This window comes from Salvia hispanica, chromosome 2 (genome assembly GCF_023119035.1).
Source record: "Salvia hispanica cultivar TCC Black 2014 chromosome 2, UniMelb_Shisp_WGS_1.0, whole genome shotgun sequence".
NCBI lineage: Eukaryota > Viridiplantae > Streptophyta > Magnoliopsida > Lamiales > Lamiaceae > Salvia > Salvia hispanica.
In genome coordinates this window covers 35,656,988-35,680,628 of record NC_062966.1, presented here as the reverse complement: position 1 = coordinate 35,680,628, position 23,641 = coordinate 35,656,988, and the positions used below count along the sequence as shown (strand labels likewise).

The 23,641-nt window shown below is 34.2% G+C and overlaps 2 protein-coding genes and 1 long non-coding RNA gene across 9 annotated transcripts; all 3 read right to left on the bottom strand.

The window, feature by feature from the left end:
- Positions 1-1,066: 1,066 nt before the first annotated feature.
- Positions 1,067-1,762, bottom strand: LOC125206883 (secreted RxLR effector protein 161-like). Its single transcript, XM_048106098.1, has one exon. The coding sequence runs from the start codon at positions 1,760-1,762 to the stop codon at positions 1,067-1,069; it is 696 nt and encodes a 231-aa protein (XP_047962055.1).
- Positions 1,763-12,093: 10,331 nt separating this feature from the next.
- On the bottom strand, positions 12,094-14,864 carry LOC125206882 (polygalacturonase At1g48100-like). The gene is made up of 7 exons (XM_048106097.1): positions 14,610-14,864; positions 14,191-14,322; positions 13,776-13,961; positions 13,633-13,677; positions 13,127-13,334; positions 12,823-13,013; positions 12,094-12,499 (listed from the first exon to the last, which is right to left on the bottom strand). Exons 1-7 carry the CDS (start codon positions 14,862-14,864, stop codon positions 12,119-12,121), a joined length of 1,398 nt encoding a protein of 465 aa, XP_047962054.1. The 3' UTR covers positions 12,094-12,118.
- A 2,482-nt stretch (positions 14,865-17,346) lies between these two features.
- On the bottom strand, positions 17,347-20,927 carry LOC125204382. 7 transcript variants are annotated; one of them, XR_007173554.1, is made up of 13 exons: positions 20,550-20,925; positions 20,385-20,446; positions 19,477-19,530; positions 19,282-19,388; positions 19,131-19,218; positions 18,967-19,060; positions 18,762-18,869; positions 18,564-18,648; positions 18,433-18,486; positions 18,221-18,343; positions 17,962-18,122; positions 17,679-17,837; positions 17,347-17,599 (listed from the first exon to the last, which is right to left on the bottom strand). It is a non-coding gene; the product is annotated as an uncharacterized LOC125204382 (long non-coding RNA). The 7 variants fall into 7 exon arrangements; XR_007173552.1 differs by having other exon boundaries at positions 18,221-18,352; positions 20,550-20,924; XR_007173557.1 differs by having other exon boundaries at positions 18,221-18,296; positions 20,550-20,924.
- Between the last annotated feature and the right edge of the window lie 2,714 nt (positions 20,928-23,641).

Genomic DNA, 23,641 nt, shown 5'->3' with positions numbered 1-23,641 from the left:
ATTAATTAATCCATATTAATCTAATTCTAGCCCATATCCTTTCAATCTCCCACTTGGACTAGCATTAGATATAATACGCAGTTCCAACTTTGTACCCTTGAGCGGATCAAAATACACTTATAGTGTGACCCTTTAGGCCCTCATTATCGACGACGATCTAATCGAAGTCTGCACAAAACTCCTAGACTGCGTTGGCAGCGTAGCTCGATATATGAAGGACGTTTACGTGAATTCGGTAAACAAGCCTCTACATAAAGTTTATAGTAATATCCTTTCATTCACGAACCACCCGATTGAGCCTAAGATTTGCTATGTGTCATCCAAATAGCTCAATCACTTTATCTCATCTTTATTAAATGACCCATTCGATCATATTCAATTACTTTAATCGAATATATCTTTGCATTGGCCAATGACTTAGTGGTCAAGTAATATAGAGAATTTGAATGTTCTCTTGAAATTCTAATCGAGGAATGAATCTCATTCTTGGCTCAACTACCATTTTCATTTATCTTATGATATACCCAACACAGGTCCGTGTCTCAATCCTCCTTTGGGAGGCAAAGCGTTGGACAAGATTAAAGCACACCACTCGACAAACAAAATGTGTAATGACCTCAGATCCAAGGACTATTACATACTTCATGCACTAATAAACTGTAGACACTTAACAAAACAGTTTAATAGTAGGGTATACCAATACTCTCCAAAGTATACCATGTGTCCATCACGAGTATCTGATATCTCATAGTTGTGAGAACAACTATATTCTCGAAGAATGTGATGCAAACCCCATGCTAACCTATAACATATCATCAATATCCCATTCTTGATGATCATTGGTTAGGGCTATTTTAGAATTATACTATATCATTAATGTCTCACTCCATTAACGACAGTCATAATTCAAGGGAACAAATATTTAGAATAAAGACAAACATTTAAAACAATTATTCTAATAAGAGCACAAAACCCATAGAAAATTAAATTTCATAGAATGTGATCAAGTAATATTGTCTCAACACAAAATGTTTCTAAGACACATAAAACTTTAACTCCCACTGATTCAAAGCCATCTACCAACATGCTTAACACCTAAGCTCTCAAAGTGCTTGTTGTGTTTTGCTATACATAACGGTTTAGTGAAAGGATCAGCTAAATTATCATCAGTGGGTACTCTTTCTAATTTTATGTCGCCTCTTTCAATTATTTCTTTGATCAGATGATATCTTCTAGGAACATGTTTGTTCCTGTTCGTAGCTCTGGGTTCTTTTGCTTGCGCAACAGCACCAGTATTGTCACAGTACAAAGGTATTGCACTACTGGCACTCGGAACGACACCCAGTTCCTTAACGAACTCTAACAAAGCAACAGCTTCTTTGGCAGCTTCAGATGCAGCAATATACTCGGCTTCGGTGGTGGAATCGGCAGTTGTACCTTGTTTGGAACTATTCCAACTCACTGCTCCACCATTGAGGATAAAAACATATCCAGACTGAGACTTATAGTCGTCATGGTCTGTTTGGAAACTAGCATCAGTATACCCAGTAACTGATAACTCTGGTTGTCCACCATAGACTAAGAAATATTCTTTAGTCCTTCTAAGGTACTTAAGAATAGTCTTAACAGTTTTCCAATGTTCCTCACCGGGATTTTGCTGAAATCTGCCTGTCATGCTAAGCGCATAGGCCACATCTGGCCTAGTAGATATCATGGCATACATAATAGATCCTATAGCCGAAGCATATGGGATCCTCTTCATGTTGTCTCTTTCTTTGTCATTAGAAGGACAATCCTTCTTTGACAATACAATGCCATGTCCCATAGGAAGAAAACCTTTCTTAGAATTCTCCATTGAGAAGCGCCTTAACAACTTGTCTATGTAAGTGGATTGTGATAATCCTAACATCCTATTTGGTCTATCTCGATAGATCTTAATTCCAAGGATATAAGAAGCATCACCCAGATCCTTCATCATAAAGGATCTAGACAACCACTCTTTCACGGATTGCATCATGGAACGATCGTTTCCCATAATCAAGATGTCATCAACATATATGATAAGGTATACGACGTTTCCATTTTCACGTTTACTATAAACACATGGATCCTCTTTGCTTCTGACAAAACCAAACGATTTGATTGTTCTGTCAAAACAAATATTCCAACTCCTCGAAGCTTGCTTAAGTCCATAAATGGACTTCTTTAGCTTGCACACTGCATTCGGCCTTTCTTTCGATACAAAACCTTCAGGTTGTGTCATATAGACATCGCCTTCTAATTCTCCATTGAGAAATGCGGTTTTGACATCCATTTGCCAAATATCAAAATTGTAGTATGCAGCAATTGCAAGTAATATCCTAATGGACTTGATCTTAGCAACTGGCGAGAAGGTTTCATCATAGTCAATGCCTTCGCGCTGACTATAACCCTTTGCCACTAACCTAGCCTTGTAGGTTTGTACTTTGCCATCTGCATCTCTCTTCTTTTTGAAGATCCATTTGCAGCCTATAGGGTAAACCCCATCTGGCAAGTCAACTAGTTCCCAGACTAAGTTGAAGTACATCGAGTCCATTTCAGATATCAAGGCTTCAAGCCACTTCTCTCGATCGGTGTCTGACACCGCCTCGGTATAGGTCTTAGGCTCATCATCATCTAAATCAACTTCATCATCTTGGTTCTCAACCATTAGATTCAGTCTCTCAGGTGGACGACGAGTCCTTCTAGGCCTATTGAGTTGGTTTTGCTCTGGTTCAAGCTGTTCATTCTGTATGTGAGAAGGTTCAGGAATATCCCCATGATCTTCTTGAGGTGGAGGTGATGCAACTATTGCATCATCTTGTCTTTGATGCATCTCATTGTCTTGAGGTGGTCCTTCGAGAGTCTCTCTAAGGTCCTCTCTAAGAGTAATTTCCCCTCCCAATAGATCATCAAAAACTCCCACTGAGTTATTGTTCAAACCATTTGACAATACCTCATCCTCAGTGTTATCTTGTGGTTCTTGAATTTCTTCAAGATCTACAATATTGTGACCTTGTTCCTTTAAGACATAATTGTCTTCAAGAAACGTCACATTTCTAGAGATTATCACCTTGTGATCTCCAGGGTAGTAGAATTCATATCCTTTAGTTTCTTTAGGATATCCCACAAAATAACATTTCTCACTTTTAGTTTCCAATTTATCAGTCATCATTTTCTTAACAAAAGCTGGACAACCCCAGGTCCGGATATGGTTAAGACTTGCTTTCTTGCCACACCATAACTCATATGGTGTTTTCTCGACTGATTTAGAGGGAACCCTATTTAGAATGTAAATAGCCGTTAGTAAGGCATGACCCCATAGGAATAAAGGGAGACTGGCGAAGCTCATCATGGATCGAACCATATCTAATAATGTTCGATTTCTCCTTTCAGATACTCCATTCATTTGAGGTGTACCAGGAGGTGTCCAGTCTGACTGGATTCCATGTGACTTCAAGTAATCAAGAAATTCTCGGCTCAAGTATTCCCCTCCTCGATCTGATCGAAGAGTCTTGATACTTTTCCCAAGTTGTTTCTCAACTTCACACTTAAACTCTTTAAATTTCTCGAAGGCCTCGGATTTATGTTTCATAAGATACACATATCCATACCTTGATAAATCATCAGTAAAAGTTATGAAGTACGAATAACCACCTCTTGCTTGAGTTGGAAACGGTCCACACACATCTGTGTGAATTAACTCTAGCAGATCCTTAGCACGTACCCCTTTCCCGGAAAATGGTTTACTTGTCATTTTTCCTTTGAGACAGAATTCACAAGCTCCATATGATTCTAAATCAAATGAAGTGAGATAGTCTAACTTTCTCAATCTTGCTATTCTTTTCTCATTAATATGACCAAGTCTGCAATGCCAAAGATAAGTTGTATTATTCGTATTACATAGCTTAGGTCTTTTGTTTTGCACATTGAGAATATTTCGTTTGTATTCAAGCATATATAATCCATTTTCAAGAGTGGCATTTCCATAAAACAATCCATTAAAAGAAAACGAGCATCTGCTGTTTGCAAAATGGAAGGAAAAACCTTCAATGTCTAACATCGGAATGGAAATAATATTCTTAGAAATAACTGGAACGAAATAACAATTGAACAATTCTAGTCTATGTCCTGAGGGAAGATCCAATCTGTAAGTCCCCACGCATTCGGCAGCAACTCTTGCTCCATTCCCAACACGCAAATCAACTTCCCCAGGCCTCACTTTCCTGCAATCACTTAGACCCTGCACATTATTACAAATGTGTGAGCCACAAGCTGTATCTAATACCCAAGATTGTGAGTTATTCATAGACATATTTATCTCAATGACAAACATACATGAGCTCCCACTTTCTGCACCTTGTGCCTTGAATTTTGGGCAGTCTCTCTTCCAGTGTCCCTTCTCATGACAGAAAAGACACTCATCCTTTGATAACTTCGACTTCTTCTTAGCCCCTCCACTCTTAGGCTTTAGAACAGCATCCTTAGATGCTTTCTTCTTCTGTTGCTGCTTATTCTTCCCTTTGGAAGACTTCGCAGAAGAGCTCACCATGAGCACAGATTTTACCTTAGTAGTGGAAGACTCATAAGTCTTAAGCATGTTGTGCAACTCTGGCAGCCCAACCTTCGTGTTGTTCATGTTGAAATTCACAATGAAATTCTCAAAACTACTAGGAAGAGACTGCAGAATTAGGTTTGTTGAGACATTTGCGGGGAGCACCGTTCCAATCGATGCTAACCTCTCAATCAAACCAATCATTTTCAGCACATGCTCAGAAACCTTGCCTCCATCATGAAGCTTGCACTTGAAGAGATCGCGAAGTATCTCATACTCCATAGTTTGAGCTTGTGAAGCATACAAACTCTCCAAGTGTTTAACCATCTCATATGGAAGCATGTGCTCATGTTGTCTTTGAAGTTCCAAACTCATGGATGACAGCATGATGCACTGAGCATCATTTGCATTTTCAACATGTTTCTCATGAGCAGCTGCGTCAAACGTAGCAAACTCAGAAGATTCCTTACTGGGAACGACACCAATTGGTTTGTCCAAGACATAATCAATTTTGTCATGCCTTAGCACCAAGCGCAAACAACGGAGCCAATCCGTGAAATTTGACCCAGTCAATTTGTGTGTTTCCATCAAACACTTGTAAGTCAAGTTTGACATTTTATCTGAACAGAAAAATACAATGAAAAGTAAATTAGAAAAGCATATAAAGATCACATTCGTATCTCTAATCAAACAAGGGTTTATTTTGTATTGATTAGCTCCCACTAATTTTAACATATATTATGTCCCCCAAACATAAAATACGAATTTATATCAAATATAAATTTTAGTGGTCCAAGATCCAAGTCCATATCATCGCAGCCCCTGCTTTGGCTGATCACTACAATAATATTACAAGGTAGGCCTCTAAGCCAATTGCAACAACTATTTTGCAATTCTTGGTTTATTAATCTAATTAATATGCATCCATAAACTATTTAGGTCGCTTTGGCTTTACTAAACAATTTAAGCAAGTCAACCCCATCACACGATGCCAACTATGCATCTATGAATGAGCCTAGACCTTGTGGATTTAGAGTAAACGCTTTGGCGTAAAACTCGTGGTCGAAAAGGCTAGGAACATCAAACAATTATGATGGACGATGCGTTTATTTCAAAAACAAGACTTATATTTTATGGGGAAAAAGTTTGATACTAGTTGTGTGAATATAATATCCAATATTAAATTTCAAACAATTACTGGGCGCCGCCTACCCAGACATAGTATAACACGGACTACAAATACTGGGCGCCGCCTACCCAGACATAGTATAACACGGACTACATACTGGGCGCCGCCTACCCAGACAATAAAACGGTCTCTAACTACTATAGTTAAAATAAGTAAGCATAAATCAAATAGCATGCTTATCACATAGGATATCAAATAATGATCAACAAATAAAATCAAATTTTATTTTCTAAATAAATGTGGACTTAACAAATTTTATCAATTCTAAATTGATATTCTATATATTTAATAATAATTCAAAATTAATATTAAATGCTCATGTACTATTATCATTTCCAAAGTGATAAACACGGTACAACTTACTAATCAAATTAATAAGTTCATTTATGTAATTGGGATTTTATTACTATTAGTTATAAACTAATAAAAAAAAGATTAAAACTTGCAGCCCAAGGAAATAGGTGCAACATTTAAAATTGGGTCAGAAAACAAAAGGTCATGGCCGAGCCACTTCTGTGTTTTAAGTTATCTTCCACATTATTCCATAACTCCACATTATTCCAAAACTATTTAAATTTTCTTTTCAAACTATTCGAAAAAAAAAAAATTCGGTAATCATTTTGTTTCAAAGTACTGGAATATTTGCATATTCCTTGAAATCCAATCTCAAAACTCGTTATTACACCATGTAGGAATAATGGAACCAATCATTAAAACTTGAAATCAAATTTCAACTGTGAAATAGTATTTCTCATCGTCAGATTTTCATGTTTGAGAATTGAGATGAAATCTAATTCCATCCCCAATTATTGTTTTCAAAACCCAATTGCTAATTCTTGTTTATGAATCGATCCAGCTTTTAAAAGATATCTAATTTCAATTTGTAAATCCAATTACATCTTGCCAGATTCATGTGTCGAAATCTAATTTCAATATTGTTAATCTAAATTGCGAAATCCAATTTCTCGTTCCAATTACAAAACAAAACCACAGTAAATTAGAGTACAAAACCAATTATGAATCGAGCCCCGAGCTCTGATACCACTGTTGGGTTTTCTTGTATTCATCTAATGAGCGCAGCGGAAATTGCATACAAGAATAACAGATCTAGATTCATAATCATATTGCAAGTTGAGCATGTAAAACACAACGATATTAAATCTTACTTGTTGTGTAGTTTTCTTCTTCGATTGAATCCTGCAAGTTGAATCCACTACTATCGAGGTCCACGTGCAATCCAATCCGATGCAGGAACTATCCCGGTACAATTGCTCCGTAGAAGAATGCTAGGAATTCTCTCTACAAAGCTTTACGTATTTTCTCTCTAATGTTACGCTATTTCTCATTCTCCCACAATGGAGAATAAATAACCATTATATAGATGAAGAGTCACTAGGGTTTCATGATTGTTGGGCTTATGGACTAATATAATTGTAGCCCAACTATAATTAATTAATCCATATTAATCTAATTCTAGCCCATATCCTTTCAGTACGCGCCGACGGGACTCCTGAAATCCGTTGAGGCGGGGCGCGGTTTCGCCGAAGAGGAAAGGCGTCGCCTCTGAATTTGATTTATGGATATGGAAGAGGAATTGGGGAAGTTTTGTTGGAAATATAAAGTGTTGAGGAAGAGGATTTACCGAGAAGAGAGTTTAAGTGGAGAAATTATGGAGGGCCACTTTGATTTGATTAGTTGGGCAAAGTATCAGTCTTTATTTGAAAGATTTGGAGAGTAAAGAAATTGTAATTCAGTTGAAAAAGTGGGCCGAGAATTATTTAAGCTTGGATGGACATGAATAATTGTAGATGAACCATAATTTAATCTAGCTTGGGCCTAAATGAATTAAATAGAGTGATGGGATATTACTATTTAATTAGTGGGCCAAGAGATTTATTGTTTGGGCCGAGAATTCTTATTTGTTGGACTTGAGAAACTCTTTGTTGGATGGGATTAATTTAAGGAAATAAGTTGGAGCTCAATTAATTAATTCCCGAAAAAATACAAAGTTTCTGAAGATGGAAAATATTGAGTTGGAGCCGAAGGTCGAGGAATAAATTTCCAAATAATTTATTTAGATTCCGGGAAAATAAAGTAGTAGAGTGGGAGAAGCAAAAGCTGACCGGCGTCGCCCAGCGACGCCATGGGCAGCCTTAGGAAAAATCCTATAAGCCGAGACTGAGATATAGGTGCTATCCAATAGGATGCATGCATTCTTTCTAAAGATAATTAATTCAAGTATTAATTAGCGTGCTACGGTATTAATTAGCGAGTTTTTGAGTTGAGACATAAGCATATCAGGTGGGCTTTCTTTTAATATCCAGCACTATAGTGTGGATATAAAGCAAATACTTTGAAGTTATGAAAAATCATTTTCTCAAAATGAAGCAGTGATTATTTTAAAGTGTTGTCATGCCATAAAATGTTTGTTTTGAGGCCTATCTGTTGGGGTTGTATCCTGCAGGGTTTAGCGATGTCAAACCTAGTTTAACGAATTCGGTTCCCAATAGGACCGCAAATCCTGTTCGGAATAATGTGCACGAGAGTCGTGAGCCATCAGCGGTTGGCCGGCGATGTGTCCGCTGAAGGTGGCCACCTTCACGGTACACGATTCACAGATATGGTAGAAATTTTTGAAAGAACTTAGACTGCAGTCGGACTTTTAGCTCACAAAAGAATTTAGTATGCTCGGGCCTTTTAAGAAAAACCCTTGTGCGATACTGTGGATGGGTGACAACTATATATTGTATGTTTTGTTTTCGGCATGTGTCCACTGAGTACTCCTGTACTCAGCCTTGCATGTATTTATAAATGTGCAAGTTGAACGTCAAGAGTATGGAGAAATGATCGGAGTCGATGCTACTAAATAATCCAGTGGATCTTTTTCACGATTCGTGTCTTCATACACGAAGTCGTCTAGTATGGACTTATTCCGCTGCTCTTTTATGAAGTGAGACATCCTAGAATCGCACCATCGAACTCTGATTTATTGATGTAATATTTATTCTAGTTCTAATACCATGTAATGGTACATTTGGCTTCTATTCTATGATACGATCGACTTGGCCTTTGGGCATGTTCACAAGTTCTTTCCCATTTTCTTTCCCATTTCTTTAATCCCTCTCATTAGTCGCGGTTCACCCGCTTTCGCTATCCTTAGCAAAGTGCGGTCGTGACAATGATACAGAAAATGAATTGACTCATAGATTGATGTCCGTGAGGTATGTGCTTTATATTCTCAACTTTTATGTTATGAAGTAATTTTTTTTTTAACTATATTTTTATGAACTAAAATTTTTATGAACTAAATTTTTTTATGAACTATATTCGAAAAACTTGCTGGAGTAAATAATGAACTATATTCACTATATAATGAACTAAATGGATGTATGTTATGAAGTAATTTTTCGCATTCATTATATATTGAATTTACTTCAACTAATATAATGAAAGATAATTATGTCATAATACATTATGAAGTAATAAACTAATAAAATGAAGTAATAAACTAATGAAATGAAGTAGTAAACTAATGAAATGAAGTAATAACATAACTTAATGAAGTAATAAACTAACGGAATGAAATACTAAACTAATAGAATGAAGTAATAACATGACTGAATGAAGTGATAAACTAACGGAATGAAGTAATAACCCTAAACCCAACTGAAAGATAATTATGTCATAACACATTATGAAGTAATAAACTAATGGAATGAAGTAATAAACTAACGGAATGAAGTAATAAACTAACATAATGAAGTAATAGCATGAATAAATGAAGTAATAAACTAACGGAATGAAGTAATAGCACGACTAAATGAAGTAATAAGCTCATAACAATAACATGACTGAATGAAGTATAAACTAACGGAATAAAGTAATAACATGACTGAATGAAGTAATAAACTAACGGAATAAAGTAATAACCCTAAACCCAACTGAAAGATAATTATGTCATAACACATTATGAAGTAATAAACTAATGGAATGAAGTAATAGCATGACTGAATGAAGTAATAAACTAACATAATGAAGTAATAAACTAACGGAATGAAGTAATAGCACGACTGAATGAAGTAATAAGTTCATAGCATACATTCATTTAGTTCATTATGTAGTGAATATAGTTCATTATTTACTCCAGCAAGTTTTTATCGAATAAAAAAAAATTTTAAAAAAAATTTAAAATTTTTTTTAAAAAAAAATTAAAAAAATCTAAAAAAAACGTTTTATTTAATAAAATATTAAATTAATTGTAAATTAATCATAACCATAAGATTAAGAAAAATGAGTGGCCCTAATTTGGTCTCTAGTTCGGTCTTTAAGGGTGGATTTGTGGTTAATATGCAGCCCAAATCTTGGCCCTAGGATTAGATGATCTAATGGTCAATAATTAACCCAAAACACGGAAGGTCATACTTAAGTAGTTTTAGGTCATATTATAAACTAACTATGACCTAAAAATGTCTTACGTATGACCGTGTTCTACGTTTCTGTATTTAAATTTGGTCTTCATAGATCAAAATATATATATATATATATATATATAGGGATGTATTCAAATCCTTTTCATATCTTTTGTCCTTTTTCCTTCTTAATCCTAGCCCCACGATTTTGTCATCTGACGGTTAGATTAATGCCACGTGTCATTTAATAATGCACATTTTCATTCTAATAATGCACAGCGGCTAATAATGCAACATTATAGACTAATAATGCACATTTTCATTCTAATAATGCACAACGGCTAATAATGCAACATTATAGACTAATAATGCATTGATCACAACCATCCAATTCAAGGATCCAAGGGCTGAGATTAAGAAGGAAATAGGACACTTAGGGTGCAAAGGAGCCTAACGCACCCCTATATATATATATATATATATATATATATATAGGGGAGTGTTATATTGCTAACTCAATGCTTAATTGCTAACTACAACTCAATAATAGTCATTAAATGTTCAAATTAAAGGCCTAGATCATTAACCACAAAATGTCAATACGATCAACAAAAAACGTCAATAAGGCTATATGATTAATTCCAATAAAAATCAATAGGGGTTTTAATGTCAAGTTAGTTATAATTAACTTTTAAAAGAAATTCCAAAACTTTAAATTTATATAACATATATCAAATTAAAGATAATTTTATAAGGATTCCAACGATATACTACATGCATATGTTCCGACGTCAAAATTTGAAAAAAAAAATCTAGAATTTTCGTATTTTTCGTACACAGGCTAATGTCAATACAGCTAAGATAATATGTCAATATAAAGCATATACAATGTCAATCCTAAATTTGTATTGACATTCTCAAAGCATTGTGTTAATATTTTCGGAACACTATATTGACATTTTCATCCAAAACCCTAATTTAGCGTTTTTTTTAATTTTTTTCGATTTAATTAATAAAAACGAAAATTACACGTGGCAAATTGTAGACCACACGTTTTTTAAAATCATGTGGCCTTAAATTAGTTGTAGTTAGCAATTAAATGATGAGTTAGCAATTGATCACTCCGAGTGTTTTGGTGATGAAGATTTGGGCTAATGAAATAAGATTTTTTTTTTCGTTGTAGATTTTATTTCAAACTTGTGTACTGTCAGCACATGATAAACTCAACATATAGTTTGATGCATTTTGAGGTTAAAATATATGGGTCATGTGTAGTTTTGTAGTTATATAAGTGTGATATAACTTAATGCTTGTTTAATTGGTTGTTTTATTGTTTTGTTGAGTTTTGAAGGAAATAAAAGGGTCCAAAAAATTTGAACCACTCTTTTAAGACTACTAGTTACTATATCTTCGAAAAAATTTCGCGTGGACATATTACATGCATAAGTCAATGTTTTGCATAGAAAGTTATGACAATTTTACGAAAACTTCTAAATGCAGTCGAGGCTGGTGCACGGACCATGCGTAGGAGCAAGCCAAGCGCACGCGAGGCGTTCATCAACAAGGGCAATGCTATTTTGAGCCTGTAATCATCAGTGATTTCATACTGACAAAGAATACCAATGTTGTTTGCTCTTATTCAACATTAATTTGGTAACTTCTTTTCTTATTATACTGATTAATTTCATTCTCAGAATCTAATAAACAAAGATATTTTTTGCAAATGACCATCATCAATTATTTGCAAACTATGTCAAACTTAAATGTCATTTTGTGTAACAATACCAACATAGAAATGATATATCTAACCCAATCAATCCATTTTAAGTATATGTGATATTGTCCGGATTGGTTGGTCTATCATTGAAGTGTATCATTCACGTTCCAGATACACTTCGATGACTAGGACCATATCCAATCCTCGTTAAATCTAGTAACTTGGTCTAATTAACAAGAAACGGCATTATTAGTGGGTCGTTGAGTCGCCCGTCGCAAACAAGTAATAGTGGGAGTAGTAGCTGTTTGGATTTCTCCAAAAGCCTCCCAGCAAAAGGGATCGTCATTCTTGGCATTGGACGACGGATGAAGGTCTACAGTCGATACAGTTATCCCTGAGCACGGAGTCGACTCGCTGCATGCGAATCTAATAGGATTAGTAACATAGCTTCCCTTTATAGATCGATACGTTACGCTAGAAATAGCCACGTTTGAAGTCTTGTTTCCACATTTGTGTCCGTCACAATAGTATTGGTCTATAAGGATTGGATTCTCCACTTCGGACACTTGTATATTCGAAAACATTACTCCTTGCACTGACCCCGATCCACCCTATAAGGTGAACAATGTAATCTCATTACATTTACATGAGATCAAATTCAGAGTGTTTACTTTAAATTATAGACTAACTAGTAGTACATTAAATATGACATAAATACTGCTGGTGAATTATACTCCATGGTCCGCGATATAATGTGTCATATTGTCATTTTGATACGGCAACAATTAAAAGTTATTTTATCTTGAAATTCAATATATAGTATTGATACAAAATATGGGATCCAAATTTCACTCACTTCTTCACCCACTTAACTTCACATTCTTAAATCGCACGAGTAAAAAACAAAACATTACATCGCGAACAGAGAGAGTACCTGCCAAGTCTTGATTCTGACGCCATTCATGGTGTTCTTAATTGTGGAATCGCGAACCGTGATATTCGAAACACAAGCTTTAGTCCCATCTTTGCCCAATCCTCCTATGCTTATGCCGTGACCTGGCCCACAGTTCACATTGTGTACGTATACACCATTGCATCCTGTTTGTATTGAAATGCAATCATCTCCTACATAAATTTATATGTGTGATTTAGTGATTAACAATTTATCCTACATCACACAAATGTATTAAGATAATAAGTTTATTTATGTTTATTTTGTATGTATATAGTAGTGTTACCACAAGCAAGATTGGTTGTGTGAATAACCACATCTTGGGAGTTTTGGAGATGAATCCCATCAGTATTTGGGCTATTGCCAGGGGACGAAATGCTAATGCCAAATACTTGAACCCCAATGCAGTTATCGAATTTCAAATGTGTCTGTGGACTGTTTTGGATCGTTATGCCTGTAACTGTTACGTCTGTGCTTCCGTAAAATCTAAGCGCCTGGAAGGCAAAAATATGGAGTGACATTAGTCATTCATTCTTGCCATTCTCGAGATTTCATTTGGTTTAGCATTTATTTATCTTATAACTACACATGAAAATGTGCGATTATGTGATCATCTTTTAATAATTGATATTTTGTAATTTATTTTATTTTACTTTTTGAATCTTTCGTCTAAAAAATTTTGTTTTAGCTTCGGCAAACTATTTTCCTGCTTTTGCTTTTTTGTATATGATGAATTTAGTTTTGAATAGTACTAACACTATATATTTTCCTCTATGCTATGCACATACTCACCGTTGGTTTGGTGCTAGGCATTCCTCCTTTGTCCTCGCCTTCTAACTGTCAATAGAATTGGTTTTAATATTTGAAATATGACATATACACATTAAATTTATAGAGATTGGATTCATGCAAATCCAAAAAGGACTATTAATTACCAGGTCTGAATCATCATCTTGAGTTTGATATGCCGTCGTTTTATCGTTCCACCAGACCGATCCTCGACCGTCGATTACACCTTGACCTCTGATCGCTATTCCTTTCAACTTGGAGAAATCCAGCCACTGTAACAAACCCTTCCCCCATGCTCCTGAGTTTGTTGGTGCGATTATTTTTCCATCTAACTGATTTTTACGAAAAAGAGTTCTATCACGTCAACATCTCAAAAATTTGCACCTAGTCGAGCACTTGAGTGCGCTCTGAATAAGTCGATTTTACTATTAACGAGACATTTGCATGCAAACTGGGGCAGACGCAAAAAAAAATATTGATAGGAACTAATGTCTTAAAAATATTTGATAATAATATTTTTTAGGTGATTTAAATCATTGATAGGGACTTGTAAGGATTTACCTGGAACACGATGTTAGACTGACAATTTGGCCCTGAAAAAGCAACGAGCTTTACGAGAAACACGGATCCTGAAGGAATCAGGACTGTTGATCCTTGTACCTTGCATGCGTCGGCCCACGCTTCTTCGAATGCCTGTCGGGGTTCTATACAATGAATATCGCCTTTTCGTATGCTACAAACTCGTTTTAAAAAAGAAACTATAAATTGCATAACATAGTGAATTCTAAGAAAATGTAACAAATTAAATCAAGATGACTATTCCGCCCTCATGAATTTTGGATGATATCATCGGTAGATCCTCACAATTTAAGGACTGATACTAATTCCATTTCTTTAAAATGAATTTTGTTTTATATAATTCCAATTACATACATTACATTAAATTAGGACATTTTGCACGATACATGCTTAAAACTTACATTTGTGTCATCAGCAACGCCGTCACCTTTCGCGCCGTAACTTAGTACACTGAAGGTGCTGGATTTTGTAACGCTAGAAGTGTAGTTACCATCCAACACCTCTCCCTCGCTCCCATTATCCTTGGAGGCGAGCGGGGGCGGACTGGCTTTGCTACCGCCTTTTCCTTGCTTTCTATGCTTGTGACTTTTGGCATCAATGTAGATCGAGTTTTCTGACAAAAGCAAGATGAGAATGAGAAAGGTAAGATGCCTCATTCTTAAAATTAATGTTGTGCGCTTTGTCTTTATGTTTGTATGAGAAAGTGAGATATTGGTTGTTGTGTTAGGTAGTTGAGATCGGTATTTTATAGTTGATGAAAATTGATATAAAAATAAAATAGACTTAACTATGTAGCTCGTGAGCTAAATAATGCTAATTTGTTGGTTTGTTATTAAAATAGATCATTAATCTAGAATGTATTATTAGGAATTTAGGATGGAAAGACTAAGAGAGTTTATTAATTGCGAGAAGAAGTAGACTTTTTTTAAAAATTTTGCGTGAACACCGCTGCACCATTCCAACAAGAGATTCCAATCGAAGACCTTTCAATTTTTATCCATATACTAGCAATACTACTAGTAGAAAATTGTTTAGACAATAAAAAAATCACTAAATATATCTACCTTATGATTGCAAGAAAATGGTGATGATCGATTGATTAATTATTCAACGCCACGATATATGATTGTAGTTTGCTTCGAAAACTGAAATTTATTTATTTATTTGTTATTATTGTTATATTTTATATTTTATTTCTTTTGCTTGGGGAATGGAGTTTTAAATATGGAGTAAATCACAACGATGAGATGATTAATTAAATCAATCAAAATTTTCCATCCAGCATGACGAGACGTGGTAAACTGTAAACAGGTAAAGTTTTACCTCACTTGCCTGACATATTTTTTTATTTATCAATTACTTAAAATTTAAGATAACATTAACTATCGACTTATATAGGATTGCAATCACAAAAGCAATAATTATTACTACGATCAAGTTATAAATTAATTAACAAAACTAAGTGAAGATATCACCAGTCGTATTTGCTGGAATTTGTTTTTCATGTGTTTGAATAATGGACACATGGATGCACCACACTTATAGGTAGGGATGTCAATGTAGCCCGCAACCCGTGGGCCGGCCCGAATAGCCCGCCAAATTTACAGGGTTAGGGCTGAAAATTTCTAGCCCGAAAAAATTATAGCCCGATTAGCCCGCACCCGATTAACCCGCAACCCGTTAGGGCCAAACCCGAAAACCCGATGGGCTAGCCCGAAAACCCGATAAAATTTCTGTCATTCTATTTGTTTGACTCTAATTCGACACTTCATTGGTTATTTTATAATATAGATTACTAAAAAGTTAACTTTCAATTTTATATATAAAATATATAGATTATATATTAAATTTTTATTAACATAATAATAGATATATAAATTACAAACTTCAAATTCACTAAAAAATATAATTTAAATTTCTAAAACATGCTTTAAAATTTCTTGATGTTTATGTTTTATTTTACATAAATCTCAAATATTAGTATTTGATATGTTTATGTTTGAGTTTAGGTACATATCTTAAATTTATCATAATTAAATATTTTACATTTTATAAATATAACTAATTTTCACATTTATTTATTGAATTGAACGCATTTTAATTTTATCGGCAACAACCCGATTAGCCCGTTGGGCTAGCCCGAAACCCGAGCTTTTAGGGTTAGGGTTGAACTTTTATAACCCGAAAAAATCACAGCCCGATTAGCCCGCACCCGATTGACCCGCAACCCGAATAGGGTTGGCCCGAAACCCGGTGGGCTGGCCCGATTGACATCCCTACTTATAGGCATGACACATAGAGAATAATAATGAGTTTTTTAATTAACGAGTAAAATCCCAATATCGTGCAAATATTATTTGTTTTATTCCGCCAGCAATGCTTGACAATGATCAAAGATTTGAGATAATTGTTGCACATGATGCTGGATTTTCATATTTATATTTTTCCAACATTTTCCGTTGATAAGACTTGAGAGGATTTCATGCATGAATGTATATTGTTTAGCATGTTAATTATAAACTATTGTTAGAAAATCACTACAAGAAAAAGAATGGCTAGGGACGCATTTTTATTCAATTAGAGACGCTTTTTTATGTTGCTAAATATATCACCGACGCTTCAAAAAGCGTCCTTACTGGTGGCGTGCCAAATACAATTAAGGACGCTTTTAAATAGCGTCGGTGAATTATTTTTTAGGACAAATTATTTTTTAGGACGCTTTTAACATGCGTCTCAAATACATTTAAGACACTTTTAAATAGCGTCTCCGAATACATTTGGGACACTTTTAAATAGCGTCTCCAAATATATTTGGGACGCTTTCAAATTGCGTCTCCAAATTTATTAGGGACGCTTTTAAATAGCGTCACCAAATATATATTAAGGACGCTTGTAAATTGCATCTTCAAATTTATTAGGGACGTTTTTAAATAGCGTCTCAAAATATATTTAGGACGCTTTTAAATAGCTTTCCTAATATACTGGGACTCTTTTATAATTTGCTACACATCCATATAGCTTTCCCTAATACAGCATCTTATATACATATAAATACTAGGAAAAGCTATGTTTATGGATTAAATCCAAGTGAGGTCAAGCTAAAATTGCAAATATAAGAATTTTTATACCAAATCAAAATATACACAATATCGATTTGCAATATATTAAAACAAATGTGATAAGATTATGGCATGAAATTACAACACATGATATTCTTGGCAGTGGCTGAAACAAAGCAATATGATAAAGGAATAACAGTGAAAAAGCTCACGAGTTGTAATTGTCCAAACCTAAATCCCTAAGAGCATCAGTGGCAGCAGCTTTGAAGTTCTTGTGGGTTTGCTTCGCCCTTCGGATTAGTTGCTCAATGCCATTATAACAGAGAATTTTTCTGCGCATCATAGTGCCAACATCTGAGATAAATTCATTGTAATCATCGCAGTAGTCTATCAAAGTCGTAACCTATTTACCTGTTTTTTTGCATTTCGAAGGGCATGGTTCCTGATCATAAAACAGGAGCGCCTCTGCAGGTGATACGACTGAGGAAACTTTTTCATAGTGTGAATACCGATGTCCCCTGCTCCAGATTTAACTAGCTCCGCCATGAATTTGAGATCCTCTGTATAGCTCTGCATTATCCATCCGCAGATTATAATCAAGTATCCCTACTGTTAATTTCCTTCGAGTTACTTATCAAGCAAGAACAATACACGCTATATCAAAAATTAGTGCAAATTATGGATATCTGCTCACCTTGTTCACTAATAGCCCCAACTTTGAGATGTCAAAGTTGTATTTCGAGAGCAATCTATTAATCAGAGTTATGCCATGCAGATAGGAAGTTGATTTCTTAATCATTTGGCTCTTTGTGGATCCATTTGTGGTTGTGATCAGCCGCCACTTTCCCAATCAAACTGATAATTAATTAATTAATTAATTAATTAATTAATTAACTGATTAATGAAATAAGTAGGTAGTAAGTAGTCACTTCTCTACATACAAACATACATACCCTTCACCATAATTGTAGATTTCATGTGACTTTTTGAAGAAGAGGTCAGGCTGCAGCCCACATTCCTTCACCTCACCTACAGAAGTTGCAAAATTGCAAAAACCATCTTCCCAAACCAGTATCCTGATTCAACTAAATCCACACCAATACTACTTACTACTAATTTCACATAATTAAATATGGACTTTTATTATTAGTAACCTAAAGCTTACCAGTTCTTCCTCACACCTCTTGACCTGTCATACACCCCTCCTTGCCCATCCCACCTGTCATAAAAAACCATCAAATGAATATAAATATAGAATAATTTATGTAGGTAGAGAGTATGTATGTAAACACTGACTTAGGAGGAGGATAGTTTCTAGGAAGAATCCTCCAAATAACACTGGCTGTGCAGAGTAATATTCAAATCGAGAGAAATGATACATCTAGCAATCAGAGAAATGACACATCATACTAACACATCATAGAGGTCAATAGTGCACTACAACAAAGCTCCAAAAATAGATAGCAATAATCCAGATAAGGCTTGAAGGCTAACCGTTATCAAGATTTCCAATAATGGTATCTTCCCCAAATCTAGCCTTCTTCCATAGAGGACCGGCTTAAAGTAAAATCCCATGACCATGTTGTGCAACCTTGGGATGCTCTGACATAAATTTCATTAAAAAAACAATTAGAACTGCAAACAAAAACAAACACCTATCAGACATGATCTGCAAAACATTATTAACTTTGACTCTTACTAGATATTCTAGAAACTTCTTCATCTTCAAGGATTGCAGTAAACCCATTGATGTGTTTAGTGTATGAGAATTTGTATCTTTGGCCTTATCAGAGCTACATGGAACCAATAATAAATATTAGATTTTTACTACAAAAGATACCATAAATCTTGATTTCTGCATACCTGCCCAAAAATGATCCAAGAAACTGATAACAAGACTTTGAGACAGCATCATAATCATAAGATGACTCGTGTTTTCATTTTCTTTTCCCTGAAATAGTTCATCAGATGTATGTATCGAAAAAACAGATGTGAAAAATGGCAGAAATCTGACCTGAAATTCTCAGCAAGAAGACATGCATTGGTATTTGAATCATCTCCTCATATGACAACAAGTCCGTCCAAATCAAGCTTATTCACAGTCTCCTCAGCCTTTTTGAACTGACAAGTATACAATACACATGTTTGTTTAAGCAAAAAACTCGTACGAAGCAACAGAAATTCGAATGATGGAATAACTATGAACTACTTGTTCAGGGGTCTCTATCTTGTCCCTCCTACTGCAGATCATATCAAAGCCACCCTGTTAACAAAAGAAAGTAAAAGCATGAATAGTTGGAAACCAAGATGTTCACTAGAAGAACACAATTATCTCTAAGAAATACTACTCTGTATAAAATGAAAATCCATGAACCTTCTCTTTACACAATAATTTCTCAAATAATATCTAGATTATAATAAGGATTAGTGTATTCTCACCACCAGAATAAACAGTTAATATAAATTCTCCGAGAAACTCATCAAATAATGCCCTAAACAGTTTAACTAAAATGCTGAAAACAAACACCTAGCTGTGTATCTTGACCAGACAAAAACCATAATATTAGGCCAATTTAAATCCTCTTCGCAACTCTCCAACATTCAACTTAATGATAGGCCCTGTTTTGTTTCTACACTCTACAAAAAAATAACACAAAACTGTTGAAAGAAAACCTCAGTCGGGTTCATATTATCCTATTAAGTGTAAATCAAATTAGAAACTAGAGGATATCCTTATTAGAACATTTGAGAAAATTCTGTTGACACAAACTAGGGGAAAATGAGAAATAGTTTAAAGACTAAGAAGGATTAAATCAGTATGAAATCACTGCTACTTAAACGCTAAGATCTCTGCATTAACCATTTTTCCTATCAGAATTCTCGCACCAAAATTTACAAATCTGAAAGTAATTGTCTTAGAAATGCCTCTAAGTTTCAATTGAATTTAGAGTGGACTAAGACACTTGACACTTAAACAGGAATGACAACTAAAATTTCGGTGAAGGCTCAACTGTAGAATACAACAAAATCCTATTACGAAGGCACCAAAAATTGGCTGGTAAAATTGGGGAAATTAACTGAAATTGAACTCACATGCATTGATGAAAAAGAAATTACCTTAAATAACAGTATCTTTCCCTATTTGAAAATAGAAAGGCTTATGACCTTCATCCTTGGTGCTGTTTTCTCAAATCCAACAAATACGCAAAATTAGGAACATCAATCAAGGAAACGAGAGAGAGAGAGAGAGAGAGAGAGAGAGAGGAGAGCAGAAAAAAGTACCTCCATAACTTTTGGGCGAGATCTCAGTTTCTGCCGAAACCAGTGCAATGAGCGATAGCAGCAGCTTGGCCAGTCGTGGTCGTTGCCTTGCTTGATTAACTCCTTAGCAATTCCCGTAGCTCAAATCTAACCTCAATCGAGCACTTCAATCGAGCACTGTAGAGGGCGAAGAGTTTCAGTAGAAATTGAAGAACTTCTAAGAATTGATCCCGAAATTTGATAAGAATTCCCTCAGGTTTCGGAATGTGCTTGAATCTAGGGTTTTGGGGCGGCGAATTCGACTCGACGGTTGGCGCGGTGATCGTGCCGGCGAGTTTGGTGGTGATGGTGATTTGGGGCAAATTGAACAAAAATGTGACGCATTTTGGATTGGGCTGGAGGCCCATATATGGATACTTATAATTATAAAGGTAATTATGCGTATCAAATTCAGGACGCATTTTTAAGTGTCCTAAATATGGACCCTTTTACAAAATTTACCAACGCAAACTAGCGTCTTGAACTTTATGTCCTTAAACGATGCATTTATTGTAGTGAATGAAATGTATAACCATTTAGTTATATTGTCTTCCATAAGTTGTTAAGAACTGTATTTGTATACTTGTCACGTAGTGTATGAGAATGGAGTTTAAGGTGTGCTACCATTTTTATTTTTTGGAATGCAACCTCTATATTTATTATGCCCTTCTAAAATTAATTAGAAATTAAACAATTTACATTAGTCCCCCAAAATTTCCACATGACAGAAATTTAAATTCTAAATGGAGAACAATTTCCGCCCAAAAAAAGGGTAAAAGTCAAATAATTATTCCTTAATTACCTTTTCGAATTTCTTTCCAATGATAGGAACCGAGTTGAGTTTACTTTATGCTAAGTTTAGCAGTCCGGTTTCTATGTATATCACTCCCAATATACAAGTTTTTATTTAGATTTTAATATTAATATATATTTAACATGAATAATTAAAATTAAAAAATCCATATCTATAAGCATTATTCTTAAACAGACTATCAAAAAATTAAGAAAAATATTCAACTCACTCTGCATTTTTTATGATTTGAAAATTTCTACTAACATGGACGGGGAAAAAAAGCCGAGAATACGGACTTGACCGGTGGTGCCTTGTTGACTATAAAGTGTGAAAGAGAGAAAAAAAAATTGTAAGACAATAGCAGTTTCTTATTCTTCATGTGAGATGTGAAAATTACGGTTAAAAATTGTGTGGCTCGTTTTCTTTGATTTCTATGACGATGACCGTTATTAGTTATTTCATCGTCCTGAAATCATGCAAAGGCTTTTGGGATTACCATTTTTTACGATAATTTATGATATACTGGAGAATATTATGTTAAATAGAATTTATGGGGTATGTTATATTGATAAATCCTTCTTAAATTGTTAGCTACAACTAAATGATAGAGACATTAGATCATTAAATCAAGATACAAGATCATCCATCCATGAATATCAATACGAGGCATACAAAATTTTGATTAGGAGTATTAATGTTAAGTAACAAAAAGTTAGTTATAACCAACTTTTAAAAATATCCCAAAATTTTTAATGATTATAGCTATCTCAGTTTTTATTATTTTTACACAAAATATGTCAAATTAAAGATAATTTTTAAGGATTCTAACGAGAACTCACTTGCATATGTTCCCGATGTCAAAATTTGAAATTTTTTTTTTTTTTGAATTTTCATAATTTTTACGTAATGAGTTTAATGCAATGTAATGCTTTAATGCAAATGTATGTATCAAAATATGTCAATATAATGTATATACAATGTCATTGCAAAATCATGTTGACATATTCAAGAAATCACGTTGATTTTTTATATACTATATTGACATTTTATCCAAAACTTTTAAATTTGGTCATTCTTCATTTATATTTAAGTAATAAAAAAAGAAAATTACACATGATAATTTATAGACTACTAGGTCTCTAGAAATCCTATAGACTTAAATTAGGCATTGATTACATCCATAATGTATAAAGTGCTCCTATTATGGAGTATATTTTTGTTTATCATTAAGCTTTGAATAAATCAATGATTCATCAAATACCGAAATTATCAATGGCCCAAACCACGAATTTTACTTTTTAGTTTATCTCAATTAAAATGACACATTTCCTTTTTTGGTAGCGATCTCTCCAATTAATACACACAACCATTTTTTCTCACTCCTATTAAAATATCCATATTTCTTTATCTCTCTACTTTAATACTTACACTCACATTCTCTCTCTCCAATTAAACATTTTAACCAATAACTCCTAAAATCTCGTGTCGGCTAAGCATATGCACAGATTAATATATTTTTAACACACTAATTTTCAATTTTAAATTAATTAAATAAAATTAGAATCAATTTTAGTTATATGAGAATAAAAAATCTATACAAATCAACATTAAAGCATAATAAATTTGAAACAAATCACATAATATAATGTTTAAACATATCATGGAGTAGGAAGGTACTACAAATCTACCATAATAAAGAATTAAACACAATGGATAATTACTCATCAATTTTTAAAACATCTATATACACTACATTAAGTTTAAAATTAAAATCAATCTCATCATTGTGGACCTGTAGTAGGGAGTGGAATATACAGTCTCTTTGTCAATCGTCGTCTCGTTGCCTCATCGAGTTCTTGAGGTCTATTTATACTAAAGATGTTGACTTTTTATTTTGGGAAGAAAAATGTCTTTGGCTACATCCAAAAAACACATTATAATGTCAATCATATCCATGTCAATATTAGTAGTTGACAACTTGACATATTAAGTAAATTATCATTGAAAAACATTACTACATCAAAAGGATGTTAGATTTATTAAAATAAGCGTTGCATAAATTAAATGATAAAACGAACAAGGTGAATTATAACTAATTATACAAAATTTTTGAGGGAAGTTTAATTTGAGTGACATAGTAATAGATAAAATAATCTAATCTAATCTAATTACATTTTGGATTGCATGATTAATCCGTGATAGATAGTTTGACCCGCACTTAAACTTAACCACCTATTTAAATGATTATTTCACTCCAAATGTGACTTGATTATCTAATCCT